A 23,151-nucleotide genomic window follows, 5' to 3' on the forward strand; every position below is an offset into this window, starting at 1 on the left:
TAGATAGATAGATATGAAATTATTAAAAGGGGTATATTTATTTCTGATCTAACCCTTACGCACAATTAATCATTAATTTTATTTGAAGAGGTTGCACAAATTTAATTTATCACTTTAGTGGGGATGGTATTGCAAAGTTTGAGAAACCTGCCTTAGTTCTAAGAGTTGAAACCACCTGACTGAAGTTTAGAATGTTTGAATTAGCGTATGAAAACTTTTAAGTGGTGGGTCTAAACATAACCTGTTGAAATAGAACTGATTTGCCTGTCTATATTTACTTCCATGTAGTCTGATCTGGGATATACTGTACTGCAAATGTTCACTGATGCTTTTTGTGTTTGTTTCTTTTAAGAATCTCAACCAGAACCCAAGGACGCTGCTACCCAAATTTTATGGCCTCTATTGTGTTCAGTCGGGGGGTATTAATATCAGGATAGTTGTGATGAACAATGTTCTGCCTCGAGCACTGAAAATGCATTACAACTACGACTTGAAAGGCTCTACGTACAAAAGAAGAGCATCCAGAAAAGAACGAGAGAAGTCTAACCCCACATTTAAAGACTTGGATTTTTTACAAGATTTGCACGAAGGATTATACTTTGACTCAGAAACCTATAGCGCACTGATGAAAACACTACAAAGGGATTGTCGAGTAAGTGCAATGTTTTGAGTTCAACATCTATTACCAGGCCATAATTGTCTTGTTATCAGGGCATTATATAAACATTGCAAGAAGATGGATTGTCCTGTGGTTCGTAAAACCTGTGTTATTGAGTAACTTTTCTGCTGTTCTCAAAGTAGAATGCGCCTAGAGTGGCCTCCAAATTGAACTACAAGTTGCTGATTTTTAAGTATTTATTTTATTTGCTTCCTACACTGACGCTTTTTATTATTCTTTAAGGTTGTGCTTGGTTTGTCTTGTGCTGCAAATTAGTTCACACCAAACCAAGGTAAATCCCACTGAATTCAATAGAATGTATTTATGAGCAGAGACAGATAAAATGGCACTTCTATTTAATTTTTGGGTGTGAATTAAGATGCATGTACTAATAATTCTCAAGGTTTTAAAGCTCCATCATTTTTTTTTCCCGAGTCAATATTTTATTTTGCCAACTTTGCTATTTTTACTGAGCTATTTGGTTACTCTTTTGAGGCTAAATATTTTACAGACATTCTTTTTTGTTGTATTCCATTTTGTTATCCATTATAATACTATTTCTCTGTCTTGTCAAGATATAAAAATAATATGTCCTCACTGTATTCCTTTTGTCTTCCCCATCCCAGATGTTTCCATTAGGAATGTCCTGTTTCTTTCATCTGTCAGTCTCTTATTTCTTTTGAATCTTCTCATACCCTGCCACACTCTTCTTTGCCCCACATATAATGTCCCGTTATATTATCTTCTGCCTTAAGGCATTTATTTCCATTTTCCTGCACTCCTTTTTTTCCCCACATACAAAATTATTTCTGTTTTATATTTTGAGTACAGAATGAAAAATCAAAAGTGATATTAGTACTTAAAGCACAAGTGTTCATCTTGGGATAAAGCTGCTTATCCTGGACTTTATATAGTATTTATTGAAATCCTGCAGTGTGTGTGTGTATGTGTGTACGATAAATATTTTTATTAATATGTTTCACTATTAAAAATAATTGGGATTAATTTTAAATAAAATGATTTAAGAACTTAAGTAGAATAAATTAAACATAAAATGTGTGATGAAAGCAACAACAGTAGTTAAAAGTAAAAGAAAGATTATTTAAGAAAATTGGGGGGAAATGATCTTTGTTTAGTGACAAAAGATTAAAGCAAGACTGTTTCAAAGGCAGGATGCCACAGCTAAAAATAGAATTTTTCCTCATCTCTGAGATGGACTATGCAGAAAGATATCGCATATTATTTGGGGGCGGGGGGTGTTTGTTTTTGGAAGATAAAAACAGGCATAATTTTAAATATACAATAAACTGATCATATAAAGCATCTTTGAACAAAAAAATCTAAAGACAATTATTTTGAACCATATTTTTCATTTTTCTGTTGAACATTTCAAGTAAAATGGCAGTGTTCTATAAAAGATCTAGGTGCTTAAATATTCTCTCTCTTGCTTTTATAAATTTAGATTAGTCAGTACATTAGTGGCTATGAATTTTACTTACACTTTAGATTTTTTTTTCCAAGGGGAGAAAGAACCTGAAAAGTCTGCCAAAATATTTCGGTCTTGCCTTTCAAAGTTTGATCCATTGCTTGCCAAAAACAACTTTAGATTCACATACTACATTCTTTACAGAGAGAGCACTTCCCTAGGAATTAACATGAAGCCCATCACAACATGAATTAATTACAGATGTGTGTGTACCCATATATTTGTGTTTGTGTAGGAAACAGAAACTTGCTTATGAGTATTTGTACTTCAAAAGGAGAATGAAATTTGGCTGTGTGTGTATGCACTCACAGGTGTTATGTTTTGGATACGATTATGAATGCATGCCATACCTAAAAGCAATCTTTAGTAATGTGGAGTAATTTAAGGAAGTGATGATGGTGCACAAAGACATTTGCACTCTTGAATGTCCTCTTGTGAAACATGACAAACTTTTTGCATTTGTGATAAAATAAAAACAACATGATGGCAGCCCCTTGGATCTTAAAGAATTTAATATGGTTCTATTGGTTAAAAATGCTCTGAGAAAGTAACATGGTTGAAACGCAGTTATAGAAGCAAAAAGGCACCACTTCTGGCAAAGTTCCATGCTTACTGGCACACTGCAGTATTGTGTCAAGTCTTGTTAGTGAGCATGAAGCCACCTTTTGTTTGGAAATCAAGCGTGAAGTTGATGATCTAATAATCAGCTGCAAGCTCATCAGATGTTCTTCCTAACAAAGGACATTGTTTGTCACTGTAGTTTCTAGAAAGGAATATTCCATGAACGCAGGCAATTAGTGATTATGTGGAATGCATAGAAGTGTCTATTCTGGGAAGACATATGTCAGTACTCCCTTATAAATGTCAAAAGGTTAATTGTAGTAAAAATTATAGGAATGTTAAAAAATGCCCTACACCAGCCTTTCTAAACCTTTTGACTGTGGAGAAACCCTTGAAATATTTTTCAGGCTTCAGGGAACCCCTGCACATTCAGGCTCAAATATAAGCCAGAAGTTACAAAATTATAATATTTGTTTCATGTATAGGCCTGTATATATGCATGAACAGTGTTCTTAAACTAAAAATAAAGAATGAAACTTACCTCTTTAATGTGAAGTTGCCCGACTTTGAAATAATTTTTAAAATAAATCATGATCTCCCAGGGAACGCCTGGGGACCTCTCACGGAACCCTCATTGAGAAACGCTGCCCTACACTAAAAACAAAGTATTTTAAGTGATGTAAAATGTGAATTAAATGTGTAAAATATATTTACTCAAAAAGGGTGCACGTTACAAAATTTATTTCTAAGTGAGCTACCCATGCCTGTTAAACTGGGGTGGGATGTAAGTTATATGATGAACACTTACTCAAAATGTATTTTCTATTATCACTATTTGGATACTTTTGAGTCATTCTTCTTTAATTCCTAAAATGTTGCGAGGGTAAGCAAGTCTAATGTTTTCAAATGTAGGGGATGTGTTTTAATATATAAGTGCATCTAAGTGAGTTTAGACGCACATGCTATTGCACAGTACCTGATAGGATTTGTATCCTAAAATATATGTGGTAATGATTGTGGTAATAGTAATACATAAAGAACATTTCTTTTGTTCATTTACTCATTCATTCTTTAGTGGACCCAAAGAACTCTACTGTTCCATGTTGGAATTTAAATAGCAATAGATGGGTTTCTGGAGATGCTGCCTTAAATTAGAGGAAGTATTTATATTTTCCTGCCCAGTTCTGTTTAGGATAAAATTTGTGTAACAAAAAAGCATTGACTAATTATTTCTCTGGAGCCATAGAAATATACAAATATGGACTCAAGTATTTGCAAAGCATAATTTCCCTTTTATTAATGAGGTAATATTTGCAAATTGTAGAAATATTGACAAATCTAATTATTATTGTTGGAAATTCAGGTTGTTTGGTGAAGGGCCTTTCTAATTTTAGCTGACATCTTCTGTTGGTATTTACGATATGTTTTAGGATGGCCATGGCCATATATAAATCTACTGTATGTTTTCTGTTAATGATATTTTCCTAGCCGTCTCTTCTGCCTGCCTCTTGAAAATTCTCTCTGGACAGTTGGGATTGTTTCCAGTTAGAATGGACTACAGTATGATACTCAGAGGGCTGTGGAGAAAGCTTAAAGTAAGGTGTTATATAGCACCATGCAAAAACTGCCTTACAGATTAGTCCATAAAAGTTACTGTCTCTCAAACTTTTTGTTTGCTTGCCCACAAACACTGATTTTAATGATTTGTTTCCTAAAATAATTAAGAGCCATTTTTATAAATTGCTGATCACCAGGTAACAGTTCAGAAGAGCAGATTAAATGGCAGGATTGAAGACCACTTAAAAATGAAAATTGGCCTAGAACACAGCAGTCCACTGTTGGATTGGCATGTGTTGCCACAGTGATATTACACCACTATTGCAGGCCCTGCATTGGTGGCTGGATGCATTTCAAACTGCTGGTTTTAATTTACAAAGCTTTTTATGGCTTGGCATCTAGCGCCTTCAGGGCTGTTTTCTCCAACCAGAGTTGACCCATCCAATGCAACATTCCTGAGAGCAACTGCTAGTTGATGCCCCTATTTTCATGAGGTTGCTTTCCAGTAATAGCAGTAATGACTATAGTACTTTGGAATAGCCTCTTCTTAAGGCTAGATTATGCCCCTCTGTTGTAACCTTATGGAAGCTAGTTAACACTAAATCAGGCATCAATCTGATGGGTTCTAGGAAATTAATTGGGATGTTGTCATTGTGTGGGTGGTTTTACTTTTATTTTCTATTTTTGTATTGATTATTTACTGTGGATGTTCTTATGCTATAGACTTTATTATTCTGTTAAACCACTGGCAGTCCTTGTGATACAACAATATATCAGTCTGATAAATAGATACATAAATGAGAGAACAGATTACTTCCTCAGTGTTGTTGCTCACAATTCGGTGTTGTCATTGATAGATGTTTTTTTCTCTGTATATAGACTCTGACACAAAGAATTATGAATGTGTAGTCCAGCTCTCACATTATTGTTCCCCCTCCTCCTTCCTACCAAATTTCCAAATTTGCTCATTTCTCATTCATAACTTTTGAAAACAAAGCATTCTTTAGTTATGTCTTGTGCTTGAGATATGCAAATTGTGCAGAAAAAAAACAGGCACAGACTAGGATAGGCAGGAATGAAATTCCAGTGTTCAGATTCATTAGGAAATAGTGATAAAGTGATTATTATATAGAGTACAGAAAAAAAGTAAAGTATTATGAGGCTCCTCTTCAACCTACATTTTTCAAACCAGGACCTCCAACACTATCATCTTAGTCATTTTCCATGCTTTAAATTGGATTAAAATAATAGGAGATGCGTACATCACAAAAGAATATTACATTTATTTTCATGTGTTGCCTCTTTCATTCCACTTATATGTCATTTCTGATCCCACCCTATTGGAGAATGAGATCAAATTCTGTTTTTATTAATATTTTAAATATTAAGGGAAAGAGTAGAAGGAATTATGTATCAAACCCTGAAGCAATTATGTGTCAGCAGGAAACTCAAGTTTATGCAGATTATAGCTTCATAGCAGATTGATTGGATTATACCACCCGTCCCCCTCAAAAGAACATTGTTGAAGAAGAAATAAGATAGTGGTTCCTTTCCAAAAAAAATTCAGTTAATATCCAAACCAAATATTAATCTACATTGTAAAACAAAGTTTCTTCAGACTATTGAACTAGTATATTTATTCTGCTTTTGAAATTTAGGGGTGATTAAAAAAAAATTCCTGAAACTTAAGAGCTCAAAATATATTGCAAATAAGTATCTGAAAAAATATTGCATATATTTTCTCAGTTCCATAATAAAAACATGAAATACCTGTAACCTCCTTATAGTAAGATATTTTACAGTATAATTGTATTTATTACTGTATTATATGTTTTATATTGAATTTATGTATTTCAAATGGTGTTTGTAAATTTTACTTTCTATATATTTGCATTTTAAGTTTAAGCTTTTTTATGTTTGAACACTTGTGACATAGTTAATAAAATAAAGATCAGTTATAATCCTTTGACATGTGACCAAATGTCTTCAAGGATCATAGACTAAAAAATGATTGCTCAACTTCCTGATTCAGTATTTGCTTGAAGTAAGGAATAGTAATTGTTTTCATTTTAAAAATGTTTATGCTTGTTTGATTATAAGTATAGGATACAGGTAGTCCTCGACTTACGACAATTGGGAACGGAATTTGTTCAAATAAGCTGTTAGTCCTTTATGCTGAAATCATGTTTTGTTTCCACAGAAGGGAAAAAACAAACCGTCTGTTAATAATAAATTAGTAATAGCTCTGTCTGAAAATATAAACATGGTGTAAGTTGAAGGGAAGATGTGGGAAGATGGTTTTGGGTTGTTTTTGTTTTTGTTTCTGTTTTTGTTTTTTTTGGTAAAGAAAGAAAAATAATTTGTTTTAAGGTTGGCAGGCCATTTATACTATATCAATTTAAAAATAAATTTTCATTTTTTATGAAAATAATTCTAAAATGTGAAGATATATGGTTTGTGTCTCCTTTACCATAACATAATATCATAGTTTAGTTTGAAATTCTTTTAATCATTACATTAGGAAAATTGTTGTGTATAGAATTCTGTTCCAATCGGAGAACTATTCAATTGGAGCAACTACACATACGTAAATGGAGTTGTGGGTTCCATCATTGGGGGTTTTCAAAAAACGTTGGATAGCCATTTGTCTGGAATAGGATGAGGATTCCTGTTCTGGGCAGTGGGTTTGACTACTTTCTTCCAATTTTATGATTCTATTCTGTGGTTCTATATATCAGAACCACGCCATGAAACACAAGGTTTCTTTAGGACAATGATGGTATCATAGGTAGGCATACAGGGGCAATTGGGTGCGCCAAGGTTTTAAGCACACACAGTATTAATCTTATTCATATAATCAGTATGTAGACCAAGACATTGCTATTAAATCTTTAGAAAATCAGGAACTCTTGATGTAACTGACACATCCTTTCTCTGGAGTCAAGTTGACACAGCAAGTGAAAGAAGCAAATCAAATAACAACAGCAAAATTGTTACGTATGATGTTCATAAAATTGTAGGATCATAGAGTATAAGGATTAGAATGGGTTCTTGGAGAATACCAAGTCCAGCCCCCTGGCCAGTCCAGGAATCCAGTACAGCTTCTCAACAGATGTCATTCAGCCTCTGTTTAAACAAAGGAGAGTCTACCACCTCCCCAAGCAGTTGGGAGTTTAACCCATTGTTGAACAGCAGTTACCATTAGGAAATTCGTCCTGATGTCACACTGAAATCTACATCCTCTTAATTTAAGCCCATTATTCCTTATCCTGTCTTCTGAAACAACTCTAACAATTTTGCCCCATTTTCAACAGCTCTGTCATGTTTCTCTGCAGCATTCTCTTCCAGGCTAAACATACCCAACACATACAACAGTTCCTCTTAAGTTTTTCTTTATCCATTCCTTATCATTTTGGTTGCTCTAGACATGCTCCAGTTCATCATTGTCTTTTCTAAAATGTGACATTCAGAGCTGGATGCAGTATTCCATTCCAGGTTTGGCCCCACTATTGCAGAATGGAAAGAAACAATTACTTTTTTTCTGGACTCTATACTTGATGCAGGCCTAAAATTGCATTTTTTTCCCCACAGTTGCATCACACTGTGTCTTATGTTTAGTCTGTGATTCACTAAGACTGAATTTTCTTTCCACATACTATTGCCCAGTTCAGTTCCCCTTCTGATCCTGTACTTATTTGTCCTGGGTGAGATTTATCTTGTTGCTTCCAGCAAGCAATTCCAACTTGTCAAGATCCTCCTGAATCTTGATTGTGTCCTTTAATAATTGCTATCTTTCATTTTTTTAATATAATTTTTACTAAGGATTTTGATTACAATAGTAAAAACTAATACAAACTAAGAAAGAAAGAATAGTAAGAAAGAATAAAAAGTGCAAGAAAAAAGAGAAAGAAAAAAATATGATAAAAAGAAAGGAAATATATAAATAAGTGACTTCCAACCTTCATTACAACAAATACTGACCAATTTAGTGACTCTTCAACCCCTATAAGGTTTCAAACATGTCTCTTCATCCCATATCCCATCCCTTATCTATAAGCAAATCCATAAAACATCAACTTTTCAATCCTGGTGTCAGCAAAAAGTCTGTAAAGGGTTGCCAGAACTTTGCAAAAAAGTCTTATATTAACCTTGATAAAAAACCCAACTTAACATTCCTTCCTTTTACTAAAGTCTTACACTTTAGTTCATTCAAATGTTGTCATAGGACTTGATTTATCTTCAATTCTTCTTTATCCAATCACACAGATTCCTTCAAGGCTTTAACAAGCATCTTTTGTAGATCCAATAAGAAAACACTTTCCAGGTCATTCTCTTGGTTTATCATTTGTATTTCCCTTTTAATTCTTAAAACTTTGGCCCGTTTCTTTTGTAGATCCAATAAAGCGTTCTTTTCCAAATCATTATCTTGGCCTGTCGTTTGTAGTTCCACATTCTGTACTTTCTCTGTCTTGTCAGACAAAATTTGCTCCACATCTGTCATTCCCTCATTAGCAACTTTTGGACATAATCTATCCATAGAATCAGACATTATTACTGACACTCTTGGTATTGTAGCTACTAATCTCTGGCTCCATTCTTCAAAGATCTCCTTTAAGATGTCCCATGTTACGACATTTTGTGCAATTTTGTAAGCCCCAGTTTACCAACACCAAAAGCAGGCTTGTATTTTTTCGCCTTCTACTTAGAATCTTTAGTCCCCTCTAGTGTCCAGTTTCTAAAATCATAAAGTGACTTATCTTTGTTACGAGCCAAGAGAGCCAAATTAATTCTGGTTCCCATGAAAAGCAATTTTTTATAATTAATTCCAAAATCTTACAGTAAAAGTCAATTATTATTTCAAAATCTTTAAGTTCTTAAGCTTGTAATTAATTTTTCTTCAGAGTTGAAGCTAAGCTCACCCAGCAACTTTTCAAACTTGTCATTCTGAAGGTCTCTAATAGCTCTAAGATGGTTAATAGGCAATTTCCAAAATTGATTAGAAAGTGAGGCTTGTGAACTTAATGTCCTTTAAAAGGCTGCACGGTTGCGAGCAAGATGGCTAATTCCTTTATCTCCTGGCACTCAATCCCTGGAAGACTGCTGTCCTGCGGTCTCATTGCAAGGAGCAGCTGTCCAGAGCACATATGGGCAATCTCCTGTCCTCTTCTTATCCAGAGAGGACTCTGTACTCATCAGTTCTTCGGTCTTTGCTGCAGCCATTGGCTCCACTTTTGCAGAGACATCTTCAGTTTACCATGCCTCCCACGGAAGTCAGTATTTGCTATCTTTCCCATCTTTGTGTCATCTGTGAATTTGATCATCCTATTTTTTAACCACTTACCCAAGCCATTTTATGTTAAATAGCATAAAGCCTAGGATGGAGCCCTACAGTATGCCACTTGTCATCTACTTCCAGTTTGACACAAAGCTACTGATGTACACTTGTGAGTATGATTGTTCAGTCATCTCTGTATCTTTCTAATCTTAGTGTAGGGCACCCCACATCACCTTGCCATCTTTTCTATTAGGCCTTGTCAAAGCTGAGGTTTACAATGCACACTGTCTTTCCTGGTCAAGTGAACTGGCTCTCTATCCAAAAGGGAAATCAGGTTGACTTGTTCTTGATAAAATCATGCTGGGTCCTGCCGAGCACTACATTCTTTCCTAAGTACTAACAAACTGACCGTTTAATGATATGTTTTAGAGTTTTGCCCAGTATTAACATCAAGCTAACTAGTCTATAGTTTCCTCTCCCCCCCCCCACTATATGAAGACAGGATCAGCATATGCCAGTCTCCAATTCTCTGGTACTATGCCCATCCTCCATGATTTCTGAAAGATCACAGAAATGCTAGTTTAATCCTTTGCAAGACAATAAATACATATCTGTCACATTTGACATTACATCGTGTCCAATGCTGGCTTCTCCTTAGTATGAAGAGCTTCCATTTTATATTAGAAGAAAATTTTGGTAGTGAGCCCAGAGTTCCTTCACTGAGAATCCATCATAATGAAGTACTACCTCTCCATTGTTTTAGATTGTTAGGGAATTGCATTCCCCCTTTTCAGGTATTAAATATAGAATGAAGAATGAAATGTAATCTCAGCTGAAAATGGAAAATTACTGCTACTAATACAACTAATGCAGAGTATTTGTGATTGATTATGCAATTCAGTGAATTAAAGGAGATATGTAGATGCTTTTATACTAATGATATCTCAGTAGTTTTTTAGCAGGGTGTGAAAATGTTCAAAAGAGATGATTTACAAATATGCTAGTGTAAACAAAGCATATATCCTCAAAATATTAAAGCAGTCATGTCCTTCAAAAGGCTTGCATGGGTGCTTCTGCTAACACTACCAATATAGTGGGCGTACATGCACACGCAAGCCCAGATAGCCATGCCAAGCCTTCAAAATGATGCAGCTATTTGAATGCTTTGAATAGGGATGTTCTTTCAAATACTTTGCTTATGTCTACTTTTTAGTTTTTTAATCAAACTTTATCACTGCCCATCTCTCTCCCAAGGAGGGACTCTGGGCGATTTACAATAAAAACCAGGTATGAACCAGCTTAGACCGGGAATTCAGAGCTGAGCATAGAAAGAGGAGAAACATAGCACCCAGCAGTATTGTTCTTGTCTTTGGAGCCACAAAATGAAAAATTGGCTATTATAAGAATGAATCAATGTATTGTTTGCAATTTATTCATTAAATTCAGAACGTGTGGATTTTATTACCTAAAAGAATTTGCACTTTGCAGAGACTGTTTGGCACTTTTGATGATGAAGCAGATAGGAGGTCACAGATTAGATGTGAATATTCCAGCTGCCCAGAAAACATGATCTTCAGAATATTCATAGTCAAGTTCCTCTGGAAAAGGGAAAATTATCTTAGTGACCAAGAATAAAACCTGACTCTGACTTGTAGAGAACCTGCTACACCAGGCTCAGACCCAGGGACATGTCTGCTAAGGGTATACGAAAGCAATAAAGCTGTACTGTTCTTAGACATGGGGAAATCCTGTTTATTCTGGGCCTGGCAATTGAATGGTACTTAAATTTAGATTTGATTTTTTTTTAATTGGAATATCAAATTTCAGTAATTATTGTCTATCAATTCAATGTATTTACATTTGTCTTATAAACTCTTGTAGCATTTGCAGTGTAACAGCTTTCAATCTAAAACATCTGATCCTAGGTGCTGGAAAGCTTTAAAATCATGGATTATAGTTTGCTGCTTGGAATTCACATCTTGGACAGTGCAGCAAAAGAGAGAGAAGGCGAGTTTTCTCAAAACATGTCTGATTCTAAACGCCCAGGAGGACAAAGAGTGCTTTATTCCACTGCTATGGAGTCAATTCAAGGTCCAGGAAAATCAGTGGATTGTGTCATCACAGAAAATACCAATACGTAAGTCTCTAAAAACCTACACTTTGAAAACAAAAAGTTACTGGATGTTTTTACATTTTTCCTCTGTTCTGAATACTATATCTAAAATGGGTCAGTCTGTCCTTCAACTGATGAACAATGAAAGATAGGTTAAATTGATTTTTTTTTAAATGTTGCCTGTGAACTGCTACGAAATGCACTACAGATCAGATCACTTTCACCTCTGAAGATGCCAGGCACAATTGCTGGCGGAGTGTCAGGATACCAGATAGTTAGACCATGGCCTCTTAGCCCAGAAGCTCATCACCACTCAGTCCCTGAAAGGGTTCTGCCACAAAGCAATGGATTTATCCATGTGCTTTATATATACAAAAGCAAACAAATACATCCTTAAATCCCTAGTATTATTAGTGCTATGACACAGCTGTTTGGAAAAATATGTCAGAGAAATGCATAATCTTAATTGTCTGACATGGAGGGAAGTAAATAAAAGTGCAGGAGGGGAAGAGTCTGTTGCTTAAATCCATTTTCAACAATTGTATTGCCCCTACCATATGATACCAACCTTTTCACTGCAGATATCAAGAGGGGTTTTTTTTTAATTTAATGTGTTAAATTTAAATATGTTAACACTGTTTATTTCTATGGTTACTTTAGAAAGTAGGCCTTACAATGACTTACAATTATTTTGTTGTTTCTATCAGAATGGGAGGCATTCCAGCTAAAAGCTACAGAGGAGAAAAACTGCTGCTATTTATGGGCATTATTGATATTTTGCAGTCTTACAGGTAAATTTAAAATAATGTTTCTTGCTTTCTGTGCAGTGATTCAGTTAAAGTGATACTGTTCTAAGGTGAGTGATAATTGTTTACTAAACTCCTTTTTGTGGTATATCTTCATCAGGTTAATAAAGAAGTTGGAGCATTCTTGGAAAGCACTCGTTTATGATGGAGTAAGTCATCTTGATGGTTTTTAGAAATATGTCAGTGGTTCATGTGATGTGGAAAACTCCTCTCTTTCCCTCCTCTCTTCTGTTTAGCAATAAGATCTGCATCTATTTTGTGCTTAGGACTTTGCCATCTATTTAAACGACTATATATGGAATGTCTTTTCTTTATGGGTGTGTCAGGAACTGGAGAGTCACCTTAGTAACTCTCAAGTCATTGCTGAATATCCTTCAAAGTACTCTTGTAATTTTTTTTGATGGATGTGGTATTCCCTAAGTATTGGCATGCTGAGAATTTGCCAAGTAAAAGTCAACAGTGAAAAGAAAACAATTTTAGTTTCATGTTTGATCTGTACATTATAAATCCCCCCCCCATTTTTCTTACTGACAAAGCTTTTTTTTTTCCCCTTGTAGGACACAGTTTCAGTCCATCGACCAAGTTTTTATGCTGACAGATTTTTAAAGTTTATGAGTACCAGAGTATTCAAAAAAAATCAGAGTAGGTACCACCATATTATTAACAAACTTAAGCCACTCTTCTCATTACCTTTTTTCTAGAGGGATCACTTGAAAATAACCTCTGCATGATGACTTAATTTCTCAGGTTGGATTGTCAGTACAAAATAAAATATAATTGGTACATGCTGATGTTGTAAGCATGCTGCTAAGGCGGACAGCAAAAAGCCTCTGATGTTGGCTTCTTGGAAACTCCTAAACTGCCTGTTGCAAAACAAAATGGATCCTGGATTAGATGGAGTTTTGTTCTGATTAACAGGGGTTCATGTCTTATATACTTAAGCTCTAGACAATGGTGCTTTCTGTTGCTCAAGTTCCTAATTTCAAATTTGCAATGGAGTAGTCCTTGAGAGGACAGTTCTGGTCTATTAAAGTATTCAGGACCACTGGGTACCTCTAGGCTATGAATTTTCAGTGCTTGCAGAAAACCAGTAGCTAATTACAACTGGTCTTCTAGTCAATAGGTAAACAGAGATGTTTCAGTCAATCTTTGCCCAGCTATTGAACAGTAATACAGATCAAAGCAAAACTCAACTACTTCTGCAGTGATGCTTGATAGTTGCAAATGGAATTTCTTTATTGAAGGACATGTGACTGGAGCAAAAGGAAGCTGCACCCTGGCTTGATTGCATGCACCCAAACTGATGTCATTGACTGAATTATGTGTATATATGTTGCAGGGGAAGTCAGTTCACTCTGTGGAACAGATTGGAGCGTGGAATTCCCCCAAGGCACTGCAGATAAACGGTTTTCAATAGTTGGATTGTACACAGCCCTTTGTATCTTGATTCTAGTATTTTGTGGCTGTATTTTCTTTAGTATTCTGATTATACCATTTTGAAATTTTACGGCTAGAGCAATTAATAGTGTGTGATCTAAACACTTATTTACAAATCTAGATCTAAATGCTTATAAAATTCAGTGTAATGGGTATTATAAAACATGGAAAACATTATTGATGGGCTTTGAGATTGTTTACATACTACATTGCACACAAGACAGTATAGGAATTCCCTTTAAATTCTAACAGACCCCTGTTTTACTCCATAACTATGTGTGTGCCAGATATTATACTAGTCAGGCTGGTATGGAAAATAATCCTGTTCATGCCACCCATTTCTCTGTCCACTCTCTTTAAAGAAGAAGCATGCATTTGAACTTAGCATTTCTTGAATGAGCAGGAGATGCAGGCTGGATGGGGTATGGGAGAGCCTGGGTTCAATATCTTGTGCCCTGTGGCTATCACTTAACATTCATTGGAATGCTCTTTCTAGAGGAGCAGCACAATACAACCTTGTCACCTGGTACAGATCTTTAGATGCAGATAACATAAGTACAGATGACTATTTTATCTTATTACAAAATATGAATATTGTAGCTCATCACATTAAACTTCACACTGAAGTTCTTAAATCATTTTGGCTATCCAGAATAGTGCACTATAGTTTGAATTTTACTTTGGATCATACTTTGAATCTGTTTTGTTCCTTTATAACTTTATTTGCAAAGGAATTTTTGTCTGTAGAGCCATATAGTTATTTCTCTTGTAAAATACGTGCCAGATACAAAAATTGAACAAATGATATTCATTATTATAACCGCTACTTAGCCTCTTAGTAACTCCTTGCCATTTAAAAGTCAAGTTCAAGTTTTATTAACCAATAACTAAAAGTTATTTCTCAGATTTATTCTGGCATATATTGTGGATTTTTCTGAAGACGAATTATTGTGTCATATTTAAGAAAATGGCAGTTATTTGAGTAATCTGTTCAAGCCTCTTTGGGGACAGTCAGCAAAAGGAAGACCTATGTAAGGGTTTGCATCATAATGGAAAGTTGGCTATAAAAGCAGTCTATATTTACATTACTTTCATTATGTCTCTTTTAAAATCCAGCTTTGAAGTCTTCTCCTTCCAAGAAACGATGCAATTCCATTGCTGCTCTGAAAGCTACATCACAAGAATTTATGTCAGTAGTTAGCCAAGACTGGAAAGATGAAAAGCATGATTTACTCACGGAAGGACAAAGTTACTGTAGTCTTGATGAAGAAGGTAATTTTCAGTAGAACCTAAGATGTTCTAGATTCCATTCTTCTGCTTAAAGAAAAAAGTGATAGCTTTAGAACAGGACAGTCTGACATTCCAGAAGAACAGTGAATAATGAAGACCCCCAAACCCCTAAGTATACCCCTAAGAATCCCTTCAAACGTTGTCAAAGTAATTTTAATACTTCTGAAAAGTAATATTAATTGTATTGAATTATACGTACATTTAATCAAATTACCTTAAGTGTAGCTTTTATGCTAGACTTGCCTGCTTCTTTCAGATGAACCCCTTGCTACATCAGCCAAAGCTCAAATGCAATCCTTGACCTGAAATAGTTGTGTACCTCTCATTTAAAACAAGAGGAAAAACATTTTAAGCTCTTCTTGGAGAATAATGATAAAGAATAGCAGGTTACCTAAAAAAACCCTGAGTTAATATGCATTAAGTCTGAGTATTGTCTTAATGTACATCAAGATCTTTGTTTCAAAGGCAGAATGAAACAAGGGGTTAAAAAGAAGGAAGGCATACACAGCCACGATATTCATCCATAATTTTAAAAACCACCATTTAATGAAGCTACACAGCCTTTGTTTACCTTGTTTGTGTGTTTTCATTGCATGTAAGCCTGTAACTTTTACCTGTACTAATTTCTCCGCAGGAATGACATTTTTTCCCCCTTTTCTCCTGTACAGTATTAGCCTCCCGACATCATCCAGATTTAGTGCCAAGCACAGCATCTCTGTTTGAAGCAGCTTCTTTAGCGACCACGATTTCTTCTTCTTCTCTCTATTTAGATGACCATTATCAACATGATGGAACTAGGTTTTATTCTAACAGGTAATCTGAATATTCAGTTTGTACCATAGTATAGAAGGATGGATTAGTTTCTTCTCACCTTGCCAGGATCCCAAAATAATTAGCTGTCACACTTCCCTCCTAGCAACCTAGACTGGAAACAGTTAATCCAAAGAGTAAGTCTCTCAGAATCTGATTAGTAGTGTTTATTAAAGGCTACAATTACAGTGCGAATGTAACCAGTGAGCACTTCACTTTCAGATGAGAAACTTTTAACCAATCTATTGCTGCAAAACTGATCCGTTTTCATGTGGTTTTTAGGTGCAAATGAGATGAGACTTGTCTGTTTTGGGAAGGTGGTACAATAAGTATCTGCTTATAGTTTCGGTAAAAGCTGCTAGACTTCTTATTCTCACACTAGCTTTTTCGGCTCTGTAGCATCTCAATCAGTGCAGGGTCCTGCACTTGGGTCCTCACTAGGCTTCTGAACCTTAATGCCTTTATGTATCTGTCTATTCAAATTAAGCCCCACAGAGTTCAAGGTAATTCTTCCCAAGTAAGTGTACATATCATTGCAGCCTATGTTTTATTTTGCTCCCTGTATTGGTTAGTATCAAGTTCTCAGCTTTTTCCCCCTCCTCTAGCTATAGTACAAAGATGCTTCAGAAATCTCCTAAACTACAACTTAAATTTAGCTTTTATAGAACAGAAAATAAATTTTAAAAATAGAGTTTGTTATTTTTGTTTGTTTATTTTCTATCCCGGCTTTATTATTCTGCTTGGGAATTAAGAATATTATGCTCCATACTTTCCTGTCCTGTCATGTGGTTTGCTGGGAGTTTGAAATGTTTGAAAACCTTGGTATTTTCTCTTGAAGTAACTGAAGAATGGACTATCTCTTTTTTCCTTCTCTTCGATTTAGGTGAAGGTAATTGAAAAGTTTTGGGGTTTCATGTCAGGTTTGTCTTCAGTAACTTCAAACCTATTAAGGTGCTGGTATCCCTGTTAGGAGATGAGCTAACTTCATGTCAGTCTTTTTCTGCTTACATTAAAACTTGTTCTTCTAAATGCAGCAAGACTTTCTGGAAAGCTGCCTTTGAAAAGAGACTGCAGTGTTACTTTTGGATGAGGAAAAGTGGTCTAAATAAATGTTATATATCAAGCCTTATTTTTGCTTTTTAAAATGAAACTTTTCTATTACAGAATATATTACCAACATAAAATAAACTATATAGTTAAACGTTTCTGAAGCAGGATGAGCAAGGAGTAAAAACTATCTATTCTTCATATCTGTAACTATGTTATTGTTGTTGTTATTTTATCCCACCATATAAAAAAAAATTGGTCAATTCAAGGCAGCGAACATCACACAAACCTCTGTCTTCATTCTCCAAGTGGACTACTTGGTTGTTTCCACTATCAGAATTACCTTTCTTTTGTATAAAGAAGGTGGTGGTGGTGGTGGTGATAATAGCTATGACTTACATTCTGCCATCTGGGCAGAAACATGGAATGTAAATTGTAATAATTTTCATCTACAGTCTCTGTTAATTTGGAGCAACTGGCATTTTTAATTAAATATCCATAATTAAAATACAGAGTAGAATACATTGCTACATATAAAGAGAAAAGCCATTGTTTTGCAACTCCAGGGCTATTCTGACAATGAAAGCAAGAAAATAAATACATTAGCAGGAGGCAGGAGATGCTGGCTTGGAATTATAGGAGCTTTAGTTCCAGGCATCTGAAAAGCACCAGGATAGAGATGGCCAATATGCTAATGCAGTAATCTGGTAGATATCTACTAAAAGATTCTAACCTGTAATGAAGGAAGCATTTATGTTTGTAGTAACTACAGATACCCTATAGCAGGGGTTTCTAAACTTTTTGCTATCACACCTCCCTATAATGTAATCTTAAAGTACACACTCCCCTTAAAAATCCAAACACCAAAATGAAAACGAATGAACAATGAAAACAATACAGTGAAACTTTATTTTTAATAAAGGCATAAAAAATTAAAAATTAAAGTTTGTGCCTTCATCACCACCATGTTACTTACTTGAAACTAGTATTTTGGGAAAGGTGGATTTATTGTAACAATATACAACTAAAAGGTTCTTAACATCTCCCCTGGACCCTGTCTGCATCTCTCTAAGGGAGGTACCCCTCACAGTTTGGGAAACCCTGTCCTATAGGGTATAGGCATCAGAAGTTTATATCACTAGCCCTTTAACTTTGAAAGAGGGGCATAGATGAAATACAGCTGGATATTCACATTCCTTAAGATGGAATATTCTTCCTGACTCCACTGTCCATCAGTTTGTTGGATTACGTAGAGCATAGCTGATTCATACTGTACTTACCATAGTGGTTTTTCAGCTGTTCTGGAAAGAGCAATTGTGTTGGATAGGATAGGGCAACATACATTGTTGCATGTTACCATCATCATAGAGAAAGTAATGAGATTGCCCTGGGGAATCCCCACACCTCTTACTCCAACCTACATGACTACTTTTTACAAACATGATTGGGGGGTGGGGGTCAGCAGACATTTTATTTTATTATGATTCACTTTAATACCCAAATCATGATTACATGCAGTGTGTTTGATGAAATCTAATTGTTTAACAAGCTTTGAAATGAACATTAATACATTATAAGCATAACCTGTTTAAGCCGCTAAACAGGAAAAAGTCTAAGATTTGTTTTCTTGAACTGGTTGAGACAGAATCTCTGTAGCAGCTACTGTATGGGATTTCAGTGCTGAGAGCAGGCTGAAATGACAGCCAAGCATGATGCCCACAAAAAGAAGACACAGATTTCGGGGGGCTGGGTGCAACATTTCACCTTTGAGTGGGGCCTTGCTGCAATATCACAGTAGGTGGCAGTACCAAGTAATCTTACTTAATCTTGAAAAACTAAACAGAATTGGGCTTGTTTATTATTGGAATAGGAAGCCAACAGGAGATTCCCGGGCTGTAGACTACACTGGGAAATAAAAACAATTATTTTCATATTGTTGCCAAGAACACAACTTTGGTACATCCGTGTAATCACAAGAAGTCAAGAGTCAAGCTTGGTTTAAGGAATACTTTTTTGCATTCCAGAAAGCAAAAAAGTTCTCTTGGTGGTTAGAAAACCAGATACTAGCTTATTTCTAAGTTATCTAAGTTACAGATAATTTTTTAAAATAGGAAATTTTAGAAATTTTAGAAAATAGAATTACTAAATTTAAAAAATGAACAGCATAATGATCATATCAGAAAGTTCAAATGAAAGGATAATTACTGCAATCATTTGCTCATTCTAAATAGTTTTGTGGAGATTCTCAAAGTTGTCAACAGGGCATAAAGAGAATGCTTATGCTAACTTTCCTAGACCAGTTCTTGATACCAGGAATGCCAAAATAGCAGTGAAGAACGTGGTTCAGAGTATTATGAGCAACACAGAGAATATGGGAAGTATTCCATCTCTGGAATTCCTATGCATAAATTTACTGAACCATCATAATTAGATATATTCATTAATCAAAATAGCTGGTATGAGCTGAAAGCAAGTACTTACCAAAAAAAAAAAAAAAGCAACAAGATCAAGGTTCTTGAAATATATTTTTAAAATGTTTAAGCCATCAGAAAGATTTAAATGTAAATCAATTTGTTGATTAGGTTGAATGTTCCAACAAAAATCCCACCCTCAAAGTTTGGAACCAACTTGAAGATGGTTTTATGGTTTCTTGGAAGGGGGTGTAATTCTCTCAAATTTTCATTCTGTTCTCACTAACTAACAGCAGCTAAATACAGTGAGAGAATAAATAGATTAAGTTGTTGAACTTTAAAAAATAATATACCGTTTTTGAATAATATATTATACATGAAAGAAAATGCTATAACTTCTTTAGGTCTGTTTTCAACCTGTTGAAATACCCAGTTTTAGCATTCTGCATAGCAAATCAGAGCGGTTCAATGGCTTGTCTATACCACAGAATGCAAAACATATATAAATTATTAAATAAGCTAGGGTTTCTAAGTGAAATTTAGTTACGACACAGATCAAATGACTTAATTACTCTAATTGCCCAAGACCTGTGGACCTGGAAGCAATGTTTTTGGACACATTCTGTGAGGGAAATTTAACACATTTCCGCCCCGCCGCAATCAAAATGTTTCTTCATGGCTTATATGGAATATAAATAGAAAAAATTTAAAACATCAGTGGTCACACTTAAAACCCTACAGGAACGTAACAAATGACATCAGCAACAATCAGCCAGAAAGAACACAAAAATAAAAGTAAAAATGGCATCATATATATGCTCAGGGGAAAGCGCTCCAAAACAATTCTGTTTTCCACAATTTCTAAAAAATCAGGGAGGAGTATAGTTTGATCTCCACCAGCAGGGTGTTCCACAGTGTTTATGCTGCCACAGAAAAGCACTGCTTCCTTGGTTCAGCTCCCCGAGCCTCTTGAAAATGTGGGATTTGCAGCAGTTTCATCCCGTAGTTCTAACAGGTCAGGCTGCTGTTTGGAGTAGGCGGTATTCAGTGTCCCCCATAAATATCTATAATGTAGACATGCTTCTGCAATAAACCTAGATTTGGTAACACAAAAGAACCTCTAATTTCAATCAATTTTGCTCTAAGGCAGAAAATATATTAGAAGTATCCGTTCCACTTATTTTCTGGTAACAACTGCAGTGTTTTGCAGAAGAATGATTGTAATATAAATATAGGTTCATAGCCATAGGCTGTTCTAATGACATAGTAACCTTGTTCTGGTGATATGTTTGTGTGTAGAATTCCACATATGAGGACCCGCGATTGTATAATGCAGGATTCTGGCTCACATTTAAGCATTTGTTTCTATGTAACAGCTCCTACTGCAGACAGTTGCACTGTATTTATGAGTAGCTCACCTTTCATTGATGCCATCTGGATTTTATTTATATTTAGTAGCTTTGTTAAATTGTTTTATAGTGCATTTTATATTGGAATTTTATTATATATTTATTGTTTGTTTATTATTTTGTTGTAAACTGCCCTAAGTCCCTCCAGTGGGGGGAGATGGGCGGTGACAAATTTGATGGATGGATGGATGGATGGATGGATGGATGGATGGATGGATGGATGGATGGATGTCACAGCACAATTTTACATAGGACAGCAACTCTTCAACACTGCTTGCATGTTGAAATCTATACATAAAAGTATCAGCTTCTAGGACTTCTGTGTAGCTTTTTTGTAACTGACAATATGTCATGCTTACATAGGGATGGTTTTATCCAGTAAAGATACAGTATTCTTGTGTTAAGAAAAAACTTGTTAGACTTGAGACTTTAAGTGTTAGCAACAGTTAATCTTTCACCAGGTTATTCACAGCAACAGTTTAAGGGAAAATAGTAGTGTGTTGTATTTTGTATATACTATATGTAATCATGTATTTGAGATGGTTCTGAAAGTACATAATTGCAACAAAATATATTTCTGCATGATTTATAAATATGATTGTGGGCATAGATTATACCTGCATTTAGGTAACTTTTGCAGAAGAGCCATGGTGGATACACAAGAAGTTATTCTAAGGGGAATAGATAGATTTTTTTACCAGCTACACAACCACACTAAAATGGGTTTGCCTACAGAGCACCATCCATACTACAAAATTATATTAAGTTTATTGGAGTGCACCTTATTTTCTGCAAGAAAGCATAGGGTTATTTTCAGGGCAGTGTTATTCATCCAACTTTTTACTCTTTTATGGTTCATTCTTCTCCGCTCCTTCACTGTTGTAGCATCTGGTTTCTTTGTGGGCTCATCATGGGAACGATCAAAGCCACATGAGGGGAGAAATTAATAATATTTTGAACTTAGGTGCCAGCGTGATGCTGCCCCTGAGAACAAGTGAGATCAAAACAGGTGAATGGCTGTGCCAAAAAGTCATTTGAAAAGTGAGGTATTGTCAGCATTGTGAAAAATATTTCCAAAAAGCCTGAGTTTATTTCAGCAGAACACCAATTTTCTAAGTTCTCTGGGAAAAGAAATTATTATCAAGCTGTTCTAAGGAAGAAAAGTAAATATTCCTTTGAAATAATAACCTTGGAAGAACCGGTTGTCATTAGTACAGAGTTAGTATCTTGTCTCAACCATTTTCTGGAAATATACATGGGTATTTCATTGGTTAAACTGAACTGAATTGGATGGATTTGATAGTATTAAATGTTGTAGGAAACAGTAGTAATTCATGTCTTGTCATGATGGGCAAGATATATTTGCATGGTGTCATGGAATATACATATATTTACATGATGTAATGGTATCACATCATTTTACCATGCAAATTTAAATTCTGAAATTGATCTCTGTCAATATGTCTGCTGTAGGTAATGAAACCTAGATATTCTCCATTGGTATTTTATCTAAGCACCTACATAGGAACAAAAACATTATTTCTTGGAGATGTATTTCCAGACTTACTAAACATACTATTTAAAATAATTAACCAATAATAATTGAAATTCAAATTAAGAATAGGTATGGGTCATTTATATCTTTGACTATGTGTACTTCATGAAATAAACAAACTTGACTGTAAGAATTAGTTTTGATCAATGTATGCTCAGAAATAGTTTTTTATAGACCAGAAGGATACAGGTGCTTTAACCTTATAATACGTGTTCTCCAGCTACCTATTATAGATACCATCTACTCCTGCGCAATTGTTGCGCTCAGTGTACAGGTGAGCACAATGGAAACACTATTTTGTTGTTCACTTTCAGAATTTAAGTTATTATGGAAGACAGGTCTGATTGCTTTATTCTTATAGTTGTTGGCTAAACAAGTCACATTAAGGGGTAGCGTGTCTGTTCTCCTTTGCCTTCAAAAGACAAAGTTATTACTTTGAACAACTAAAGAAGTTGCTTGCTTTCATATATATATATATAGAGAGAGAGAGAGAGAGAGAGATAGCTTCTCATCTCCCTTAACTGTGAGATGGCTATTTAATTTATTTATAACATATTGAGCTTCTTAATGGGGCAATTTAGGAGGAAATTTACAAATGACTTTAGGATTCTTGAAATAGACATTCCTATAACAGGCAACAGAATCAAATCTGCATATCCAATTTGATCATCTAGAGAATACCTATTGAGAGTCCCCCATTCTCGTGAGGTACTTGGGATGTGTAGAAGATAAGAAA

At 35.1% G+C, this 23,151-nt stretch overlaps 1 protein-coding gene across 2 annotated transcripts in view; it reads left to right on the top strand.

Annotated features, from left to right (window-relative positions):
* PIP5K1B (phosphatidylinositol-4-phosphate 5-kinase type 1 beta) overlaps window positions 1–23,151 on the top strand; it is a 73,313-nt gene that overhangs the window by 42,753 nt on the left and 7,409 nt on the right. For both annotated transcript variants that reach the window (XM_063295111.1, XM_063295113.1), the window contains 7 exons: window positions 353–652; window positions 11,463–11,674; window positions 12,358–12,441; window positions 12,557–12,605; window positions 13,014–13,098; window positions 15,010–15,165; window positions 15,852–15,996. In XM_063295111.1, coding sequence (XP_063151181.1) covers window positions 353–652; window positions 11,463–11,674; window positions 12,358–12,441; window positions 12,557–12,605; window positions 13,014–13,098; window positions 15,010–15,165; window positions 15,852–15,996 — 1,031 coding nt within the window. The remainder of the gene's footprint in view (window positions 1–352; window positions 653–11,462; window positions 11,675–12,357; window positions 12,442–12,556; window positions 12,606–13,013; window positions 13,099–15,009; window positions 15,166–15,851; window positions 15,997–23,151) is intronic.

This window comes from Candoia aspera, chromosome 2 (assembly GCF_035149785.1).
Source record: "Candoia aspera isolate rCanAsp1 chromosome 2, rCanAsp1.hap2, whole genome shotgun sequence".
NCBI lineage: Eukaryota > Metazoa > Chordata > Lepidosauria > Squamata > Boidae > Candoia > Candoia aspera.